The 11,200-nt window shown below is 39.5% G+C and overlaps 1 protein-coding gene across 1 annotated transcript; it reads left to right on the top strand.

Moving 5' to 3' along the window:
- The first annotated feature begins 2,114 nt into the window (after positions 1 to 2,114).
- LOC147139811 (disks large homolog 2-like) lies at positions 2,115 to 8,663 on the top strand. The gene is made up of 7 exons (XM_086045395.1): positions 2,115 to 2,300; positions 2,508 to 2,741; positions 3,381 to 3,470; positions 3,678 to 3,755; positions 4,204 to 4,479; positions 4,610 to 4,702; positions 6,515 to 8,663. The coding sequence occupies exons 1-7, from the start codon at positions 2,283 to 2,285 to the stop codon at positions 6,665 to 6,667; spliced, it is 942 nt and encodes a 313-aa protein (XP_085901521.1). The 5' UTR covers positions 2,115 to 2,282; the 3' UTR covers positions 6,668 to 8,663.
- Positions 8,664 to 11,200: the final 2,537 nt, after the last annotated feature.

Genomic DNA, 11,200 nt, shown 5'->3' with positions numbered 1-11,200 from the left:
TTGTTGATTATTTCCTGCCTGTCTATTGCTTGCTCATGCTTTTGGAATGCTCAGCTTGTCCACCCTGCACGTACCAACACTTGCATGCTTTTACTTAAATGAATGTACTTACTTTGTCGATACTTCTCATCTCATATACCTTTCATCATTTTCAGGCTGCAAATAAGTAAAGGGATTGTCTTTTGTTTTTCTCAACATCTATACCTATGTGCTAATAATATGCTATACCAGGTTCCTCATGGGCATCATGATAGTGACACCTGGGCTAAATCAATTCAAATGACATCGCAAACCAACACACTAAACTAACTCAACCTTAGTTTAGGGCTAGATGATTATGGAAGAAATAGTAGTCACTGATATTTTGATTGAGATTGAAATCATGATCATTAAAATGATTATTGATTTCATAACTTAGTATTTATTCAGCTACTCAAACTCAACTACAGAAAATTATCATCATAGCCTCATGATGATTCATCCCTGCATGTTGAGCACTATTCTTGATCTCTATTCTTGTCAAGTACAAAATGACCTTGTAAATATTTGAAATTCAAGCATCTTGCCTTATTCAGTCTGCTACATCCACACCTTTGATGCTTTGTATCTTTGCACATACTGAATTATTACCCTTCCTGATATTGATTTTCATTTTATGTAATAATTTCACAAGTTTGGGGATTTACTGGGCTGACATGGGATCTCAGGGATTGCATTTTGCGCCATGTTGTGGAAATGCGTGCTGGTACGACAAAAAAAGGTCCTTGGATCTGTGTATCCTTTAATTTTGAGGAAAGGAAAATTCCATGAAACCTTGAAGACTCAATTTTAAATATAACTTGAAAGACTTTGGGATTTCAGGATGACCCCAAAATGATTGAATGCACGTTCAACTGTTCGATTTGGTAATCCATTAATGGTTGAGTAAATTCCCACTCACTCCTGCATCATTTAGAATTAGTATTCAAACAGTTCTCTTCATCACACAGTTTTATCATCATGAGGCCAAAACAACATGACAACAAACTCACAAATATATTTTAAATAAAATTTAAATGACCAGTCAATATTTAATTAAATAATTCCACAAGCGTGTCAATTCTGACATTTTTCAAATATTCAATCAATAGTTGAAGTCAATTTGTCTATCGATAATAATTGATACGTTTTGTAGACAGTTATGTTTTTGCCCAACTTTAATATATTGGCTACATTTCATATACAACCACAAATTTGTCAGTTTACTATTCCTTTCCATCCAATAAATGTAAAAAGAATCAACAAGATATTCAATAATATTAATGAGGGCCGCTGGGGTGGGGTGATCTTTAGTCTAGATGGGCAATTCCGGTCCTCGAGGGCCGGTATGATGCATGTTTTATATGTCACCCTTCTGCAACCCATCTGATTCAATTGATCTACAGACCTTGCTGATTATACTATGATCATTTGAATCAGGTGTGTTGCAGCAGGGAGGGATTGAAAACCGGCCCTTGAGGACTGGAATTGCCCACCCCTGGTCTAGACAGAGACTGGAGACAGAGATTCCTATCTAATAAGTAGCGTGTTTATGCCACAAAATTCTAATTCAACAATACACCCGCCTTCAAGTGAAGCATGAGCTTCCTCTTTTTTTTTTAAATACCTCTTGCTTGCTCCCGACTCTTTGTATCGTTGGACGTGTGCATACAAAACTTCAGAAAGAATTAAATTCCCCTTTAAAGGTCATAGTGCATTTTAGATTCATCCTGAAATTTCATCCCAAATTTTTGTGAGCAGTATAATATTATAATTAACACTTGATCATTGCATCATATATATATATATATATATATATATATATAATAGAAATAGGGAAATAGCTTCCCCACCCTTGACCTTGACACGCTGGGGGCATCAATCAAGGTAACACATCAATTGACTGTCATCTATGTGGCTTAAACTGTCACTTGTCAGCAGGGTCCTCTCCAACCAGCAATCAGCATGGAGAAAGTGTCCTTCACTGACTGCTCATCATCATCTGTAAAATAAGCAACATGAGAGTCATTTAGACATTTGAAATCAACTATCCTGATCATAACAGAATTATCATATTCTAGCAGCAGGTGGTGTCTTCCAATCCACCCCAGGAGAGTAAAACCCATCAAACGGGCCTGTCCCTCAGGACCAGCTGCCAAAACTGGGCCCTTCCAGGTATTGGCAAGGTAGCAAAAGCGTGTCTGCACGGGAGCGTCCACATCCTCCCTGGCACTGATGGTGTGTGCACTTGCCCTTTGAAGAAAATGGAGCAACCAGCTAAGGTGTGTTTATTTTAATAAGGGGTTTGCACATTATAAAGTATTGGAAACCTTCTCTGTAGGTAATCATGATGTTTACCCCAGTATATTTTCTTCCACCGTGTATGTGATCGCACACTTACACACACATACTCTTGATAGCACTCATTTCTCTGCTGTCACCTCAAGGTGTATGTCTCTGTCACAAAAACTCTTTTCATTCCTTATCAGCAGGAGACCGCGAACCGGCTGACGTCGAGTGATAGCTTCCCACGTCGATTTCGCCACCAGAGAAGTGGCACTCAAGGGGGACGGAAATTTCAGCCGCATGGACCTCTTAATGCTGGATGCTGTCTCCATGGAGACCCTGCCCACGGTTCAAAGATCCCCTCCGTCAGCAGGCATCTGAAGCCTGTTTTGCAGACACCTCCTCAAGAATCGCTCACGTCACAAGTGTCATTAGGGGTACCTGCACATTCGCTTAAAGTGGGAAATCATCCTAAACATATATTTTTCAAGAATATGTTCCCAACAGGCCCACTAGTTGAAACAAGGCATTCTGATTAATATTCCTTTTGTGGAATATGAGTTGAGCAGCAAAATCCACCCCTTTTTAGCCATCTCAGGGGGCAGCCATTTTGTCACTTCTGTTGACTGAAAATGACATATCAACTGCTCAGGGCTCAGGTAACAACCAATCAGGGCTCAGCTTCAGATAACAGGTCAGCCGTGATTGGTCGTTACCTGAGTCCTCAGCAGTTGTGATGTCATTTTCAGTCGACAGAAGTGACAAAATGGCCGCCCCCGGAGATGGCTGAAAACGGGTGGATTATCTCTTATTCCACAAATGCAATATTTATCAGAACATTTAGTTGTTTCAACTAGTGGGCTTTCATCGAACATATTCTTGAAAAAAATATGTTTGGGTTGATTTCTACTTTAAATGTCACAACATGATACAGAGTATCACAGGGAAGCATACTGATGGACGCAAATTGCTCATTCTTGTTTCTGTTGGGTTCATTTGCTCTGCTTTGCTACCTGTGACCCTCAATGTAATGTGTATATTTTCTAAAATTATTCTGGATATGGCTGTCTGTTTAGTTACAGATCAAAGTATCTGGCCAGAGAGACGGGCTAGGTATAAGCATAGCTGGTGGGAAAGGTTCTTTGCCTTACAAAGACCATGACGAGGTTAGTAAATAACAACTGAAGCCGTTTAATTTCCTGCATCATATTTGTTTTTAACCTCCCACCCCCACCAACCCACTCTGAATCATATCAAAGTATTTAACAAGGAGCCTCAGGTGACTCATGTTTACCTTGAACAAATAAATTGCTGTCAGGGCAGTGGGCAAGACTGATCTCAGCTGTCACTCAAGTGTGCTTATTACCTTTCAGGGTATTTTTATTTCCAGAGTCACAAAAGGGGGGGCCTCGGAAAAAGCAGGGGTCCATGTTGGAGACAGATTACTCGAGGTATTGCTATTATTTTTGCCTCCTCCTCCTCCTTGATATTGTTCCTTTTCTTGTACTTATATTTAAGTATAATTCGTTTTAGTTTTGTGTTTTCATATTTTTAATTACTTTCTGTAAACATTTCCATATGTACCAATGGACATATTCTCATTTAGTTCCCCTTCTGTACAATAGGGGGCATTAGAGTACAGACAGAAGTGATTAAGCTACTGCAGCATCCATCAATCAAGTCACTAAATCAGTGTAATTGCTTCACCTACAAAAACAACATATGGAAAATCTGAATTGCTGCTCGCATTACCAATTTGACCTCATTACCAATTTGATCTTGCTGGTGAAAATACTTATGTGCCTGTGATGGAAATGATTATGTGGTATTGTAGGATTCATATTCCCGAGTAAGTTGTAAGGCTTTGCCTTTTGTTAAAAGTTTCATGTCACCCTCCAGGTCAACAACCTCAGCATGCAGGGAGCGACCCACGTGGAGGCGGTCCGAGCCCTGAGGAATGCCGGGAGCTGCATTAAAATGAAAGTACTGCGGGAAGGATCACATGTGAGACGGCAGGTGACAGATGATGCTTGTGATGCTGAGGATGCTGCGAGCTGGCAGCCACGCGGCCACGCCGTCGCCGAATGTCAAAGGAGCACGCCGCAGAAGGCTGAGGGCAGGGAAGACTGTTTGCCCAAGAAAATGGATGTGGTGGTGTGCAACGGCCATGGCATTGTGGGTAGAGAAGAAACAGAATGCATTTCAATCCCATCATTAATTCCCAGGGTACCTCATCGAAAACAATGCCCTCAATAAAAACCTCAAATCTCATTCTTATTCCTTGTTTCCTATTGTTTTTTTCCAGACTGATTTCAAGACTGATTTGAGGAGGTCCCAGTTGGAGGCAGAGGCCTTGACCAAAAGAAACGATTTGCATTTGGATAAAAATGCAATGAAAGTAAGATTTATTTCTTGATTTTTTTTTAATCACATTTTCACGACAATTTCAAACAATTCCCAGATGTCTTTTTAACATGTCTGTGAAAAGCTTGGGTTAAACTACCAAGGATCATTAATTCAAGTAGAATTATCTTATCACCCTTTCCTAACCGAAGCGCCAATGCCAGACAGTATGGCTTTGGCTTACCATGGCAATGCGCCTGAGCGAGCAGGAGCGGATGAGGTATGATACACCATCCATAACAAAAAACACATGAAGGAAAGTAGCTTTGGGCAAGACGGGATCCTTTCTTTTCATTCAAGACTCTTGTTAACATTTGGAACACAATTCTCCAAGTTCTCTGGAGAGTAGATGGTCTTTGGGGTGTTATTTCATCAAGTGGTATAAAGTTGTGGTCAGATGTTTTCATATTTGAATCACTCCCGTTCTGTATCCCAGGTGAATTACTGCAGTGTCCACAGTGTCTTCAGCACTTAAAAAAAGAAGAAATCATTTATTAGGATTTTCTAATCCATACAGTGTCAAAAGTATATTTGGTAAATAGGCCAACATACAGTATATAAATTCACCGCTGTGACAATGTAGCTGTGGAGGATGCAATAAGAATCATTCTAGGAGTGTCTGAAGGCTGAGAAGGTTGTAAAAAGACATTAGATTCCAGGGAGATTACTTTGAAGAGGAAATCTTGCAGTTTGGACTTTAAATATGGCTTTGGTGGCACCTGTCCCGCAACCTTTCTGACGCACCTTACATATAAAATGCCACTATGCAGGAGAGTAGAGATGGAAAGCAATAGTGGGAAAATATGAGGATAACATTAGAACAGAAAAAGAAATGTATTGTGATGAGTTTCCTTTAATTGTGTTTTTGCAGGTTTTTTTTTTTTTTTACGCTTGTATGATTTATGACAACTGGATTAGATGACAACATTAACATGAATATACTTAACGGTTTTATGAGTGTGGCAGTTAATCGTGGAATAGATTGATTAAGTTCCTGATAGAATAATTGTTCGTAGGTTATACCATATTTACTCTTATAATTATTCAAAGGTATTTTTTCAGCATTATAAACTTGTTTTAATCGTGTAAGTCGAAGTTGCTTGTGAAGAAAGTGGAATGTGAGTAGGACGCAGCCGCAAAACAGGAACGATGCTCTTATCGAAGAGCATCCTGTGGTAAGACGCTGAGTCCTTGGGACAGAATAAAACAATAACAATGGATTGTGCAAATGTAAGAAAAACAGAGGGGAATGTAAGAAGAATGATGTATATACTGATTCATGTGTTAGATTTTTCAAGATTAGGAGCTAGCTTTGTAGGTTTAGCTTTATATTATATAAAAACAGGGGGGAATATAAGAATAATAATGTATTTTATTATTCATGTGTTGGATTCTTGTGGACAAGGCCTGTTAGCTTTATTAGCTTGTGGGTTTAGCTTTAGCTTTTCCAAATCTACGCCCAACTTGCTTGATGTGCTTTGCTTCCACATATGTATGATAATCGCCCACACACACTCACGCACACACCCCCCCCACACACACACATAGACAAAACAAGTTCATAGTGTTCCAGCTGCTTTCGCTCTCCTGTGTCTTCTCTCCTCATTGTGTACATTGTTTACTAATGTCTCACTTGGTGTGAACCTGACAGTTCCCATGATTTTTTAAATTGAAAACTGGTACAAAATACAAACAAATCGATCGGCCGATTTAGTCTAATCTCAACTATATTAAATAGCTGTCTGTGCGACACATCACCTGACCTTATTTCCATCCTAAACCCGAATACGTGTCAATTGTTTGACAGATCCCGCGGATCATCCTCACTCATCCCTCTACGTCTGATGAAGATGCAGAGCTCTTGCCGCAAGGTCCCAGCAGAGAGGCGCATCACGATTCAAACATTCCCGAGGGTAGCGTTCCTTTGGAGTGTTTTGACAGTGCGTTTTATCCACCTTGAACACATGGAGACTTTAAACCACTGAGGGGACTTTTGAAAGCAAACACCGGTTGTTGCAATTGCAGTTTTTTTTTCAATTGCCGGTAATAGTATTACGTGGCGTTAGTCATTTACAAGTACTGTCATATTTATTATTATTTACTTTAGAGATACAGTGGTGCCTTGAGATACAAGTGACCAGATTGACATGTTTTTTGAGATGCGAGCCTTCGTTTAGTTGACTGATTTGACTTGCAAGCAAAAATTTGAGATGCAAGCACTGTATGATGGCAGATAACTGAACTCGGCTCACTTCACAACAAGCAGCAGTTGGACATTGTGAATAAACCTTCAGAGAAGTGGCTTCAAGATAAAACAAAGAGAATTGAACATAACATAGCCTTTAAGTCAGCTAGCATAATGCTAACATATAATGGGTCGCATCAGACTGGCTAACAAATGTTTTAAAGCTTCAAGGAACGGATATTAGAACACAAACAGTGCAGCTACACATGTAGACAGCGAATATAACAATACTCGCATGGGTATATTCTTTATCCTCTACAAAAATAGCTTATATTACTGCAGAATACCGAGTCACTTGCAGTAGCCGAGTAACATTATTTTTGTTTAATGACTGTATTATACGACTGCCCAGTGGCCAAGTCATGCACGCCAGAGAAAACTGCAATGAATTAATCACGATGTACACTGTTTAATGCTATAAATAAATAAATTGTATTTAATTGTGTTATTAATTTATGTTTTCTACAAATATCAAGCAAAAACACCTTAAAAATATGTTGGATGTTTTTTTCAGGGGAGCTGGAAGGGATTTATGACATGATCTCAAGGCACCACTGTACTTTGTTTTTATTAACAATTAAAGGCACTGCATATACATAGCTCCAAAAGTACAAATGTTGAATACAGCCTACTTCCAAACATTATGCTATATGGTATTAATGATGCTGTTAATGGAGACAGAAGAAACATCTCATGGGTGAAACAAATGCACAGTTGGCAGCCTTTAAGGAGACCATTGAATGGGATAAACATTGGCACTTATGTAATCCATCCATCCACTATCGATACCGCTTCTCCTCACAAGGGTCGCGGGGACACTTATGTAATAGTATAAAAATATATAAAAAGTAATATATGTAAAAATGACGTCAGCGCTAAAATTCACCCCTGTGAAAAACTCAGTAGTGATTTAATGCGCTTTTTACTACTACACTCAGCACATCTTAATGATGCTCGTCATTTATGGGTGGGTACTGTTTTTTTTTTTTTTGTTTAGCCTCACTACATCATTGAAGGAAGGAAGCCAGCATTGTGATATTGTTACCTAGCTTGCTTTGCCATGTTCTGTTGTCAAATAGTGTCTGAAAACAGTGACCGATCGTCACCAAAGCATGGGAAGAGAGGGGCGGGGCTATATTGCTTAGCAGAAAGGGGCATTTTGAGAGTAATTAGTTATTCGTTGATTCATCAAAAAAAAAAAGTGATTAAATTAAAACTAAAAGCTAATATCATTTTCCTGATCAGAGAGTTTTTGAGTGAAAAATGGGCCATCCTCGCTGGACCGTTCCTTTAATCTTTCACACTGTGAATGAAAACACAGCTACTTTTCCACAACCATATTTGCAGTCTGTGCCAAGTGTTATTCCACAGTAAACAACTGCCTGTTGTTGATATTTATTGTAATAAAGTCTCAGGACATTGGCCATAGGGAATAGGATTGTAGGCAATGTGCTTGGCAGTCATAGTGATGACTGATGGCTGGTGATGATGTGAAGTCATGCGGTGTGTGCGTGTTTGTATACGTGTTCGAGTCAAGGTTCCAGTGAATTACCAGAAGGTGTGTCTGTTATTGCCAGTGATGAATATCCATCAGTCTCCGAAGGAATTCATCTAAAGTAACTCCTGGGATGTGTTATGGAAGCAGACCATATTGTTACAGCACGTGTTGTGTTGACTGCACATTTTTTTCAAAACAAATTAAAAAAATATCCTAAAGGTCAGGGTACAGTATTGTGCAATGAAATGCATGATATTATTCTAATATGAGTGAGTTTTTTTTTTTTTTTTTTTACATGTGAAAGAAATGGTCATGCAGCAATGATTCACAGGGACAATAAATACTGTCACCTACTGTCTGATGTGATTTATGTCCCCATGGATGCACAAAACCCCCATAGAAAATAACACGTTCACAAGTTAAATTTAAAACAATCCATGCATCTATTTTTTGTTTATTGTCCATGTCCTCATTAGGGACACTGGAGCCTACCCTAACTGACTTTGGGTACAGAGGCAGGGTACAACTGATTGCCAGCAGGGCAAATCATGTAAAACTATTATTCCCCCCCCCACGATTCTACAGCGAGGAAATGTTGTTGTTATTGCAACAAACGGTAACAATATTATGAACAGAAGTTATTCGTAGTTATTCAAAATTGCAAAAAGCGAAAGCTACAAAAATGAATATGTTGATACTGGCAAGAGGTAATAACCTATTGGAAAGTTATGTGCAACGTTCGAAAGTGGCTCCCTGAGGGAAGGAAATGGAAGAAGTGGTGACCAGGATGTGGAGGGTCCAAGAGAATTTTGCCTACCCTTGTCTTGTTATCAGAAATTAACTACTGTTAAATCTAAGACATAAAAGGAATATGTTAATTATGGCTTTCATGAAAACTGACAAAGATTTAACATGGACATTGACCATTAATACATAAAAAAACCAACAACAAACCCTGCTTTAACTTTGTTAAGAAGTGCCATCGCAACTGTATCATGCATCCAAATGTCATTATATTTTGTGAGTAATTTTTCATTGCTACATATTGAATTTATTAATTTTTCTACATGACTTCTGCTGCAAACAACTGTTCTGTGTGGACAAAAGCCCCTGGTTTTGGGTCTAAAGGGTGTCCTCGCAACTCCAATCAATCTTCTCTCTGCACTCCTGCACATTGTTTCCACTTTGTCTCAATTTGATCCAAAGTGGAGACACGTCCCAGCATCATACTCTTGGTGGATGATGCAAGACCCAAATGCCAGTAGACAGCAACATGAAACAGACAGTAATTTAAGTATAGTTCAGTGCTGGCAAAAACAAAAGCAAAATGGGATGAGGTACATGATTAGATAGAAACCGGGGAAATACACCAAATACCGCAAGACTAAAGAGGAGACATTGGTGGGTAGAACAAAAGGAGGCCATTGGGAGGTGATAGCAGGCAGAGGGAATGAGGCGGGGGTGTGAGTGACAGGGCAAGTAAAGACAGTGACAGAACATTCTGATTCTGAATATGACAGAAACAGCCTCAATGCAGCAGAAACTAAAGCGCTCATAATCCACATAGTCAACAGTCTTCTGTTGTTGACTGGAGCTGCATGGTATACAATATGTTTTACTTTGCAAGGCTCTCTATGAACCAAATCAGACCCTCAATGCATTCATTCTAGCCAAAGTGGAACAAATCTATAAGAAAATCCAATGAGCTGTGCGGATTTGCACACTGTGAATTGTGAGGTGTAAACACCTGCTTTGCAACAGGCTGAGCAGTCAATGTATGGATCAGAAATCTCTGGCTGGATTTCAGCAAGACTTTGAGATGTCACAAGAGGTGCAAGAGCCCTGCTGATTCAGTTTCTCTTGGGAATTCCTTCTTACATTTTCTTTTCTTTAATTGTATTTTATAGGCTATTTTGTCATACAGTGGCCAGTGAGGTGTTTATATGGTCAACTGCAATGGGATGGATTAGGGCCAAGGCCTTTGTTTGAACCAACACATTTGAATGATGTTCATTGTTTCACAAATAGAAACTCTTCAATACGGTATATTATAAGGAGTTTAAAACAAAGAAAATATAAGATAAGACTTTACAGACGCCTCACTGTGAAACAGCACCATTACTGCCCGGGGCAAGCTTACGTCATTGATGACCCTTGAAAAATAATTGTCACAATCTGGGTTGTTGGGGTACGGATGATTGTTCCATCCGCTGCCCCGTCGTTATACATCTGCCGTTTGATGGTCTTTAGGGCCAGCTATCAATGTGTGATGCCCCCTTTTAAATAACACTGGTACTTCCCGGCCAAAGACGTTTTGCAGGTCATTAAAAATTGAAAGTATTATTTCTATCTTACTCATCTTATCGAACATATTCAGAATAAATTAGAGCAGGGATGCTGAGCCTTCACGCCTGCTCTCAGGTGCAACATCATTGATCTCTGACTTTATAAATGTTCTTCTGGATCTTCTTCTGGAAAGGAGGATAATTGCCGCGGACACGCTCCAACATCTTGAAAGATTACCCAGAAGAGTGTAACCTATTCTAGTGACACACTACTTTTGTCCTCTGCCGAACAACAGCAGGCACGTGCACAGATAGCGGTGCACAAGCACTTGCCCATTTGACTTGGAGGAGAAAGCTTCTGTCTGTTGGAGCCGAGTTTCGTCTTCATTCATCAATATTTAAAAACTAAAAATGACCCTTTGGCCCACGAATGCAGTGCTCAGCACCAGCAATGAGTAGCCGTCA

The sequence above is a fragment of the Filicampus tigris genome, chromosome 11 (assembly GCF_054856515.1).
Source record: "Filicampus tigris isolate MCC_2025a chromosome 11, RoL_Ftig_1.0, whole genome shotgun sequence".
NCBI classification, from domain to species: domain Eukaryota; kingdom Metazoa; phylum Chordata; class Actinopteri; order Syngnathiformes; family Syngnathidae; genus Filicampus; species Filicampus tigris.
This window is presented reverse-complemented; position numbering and strand designations above follow the sequence as displayed.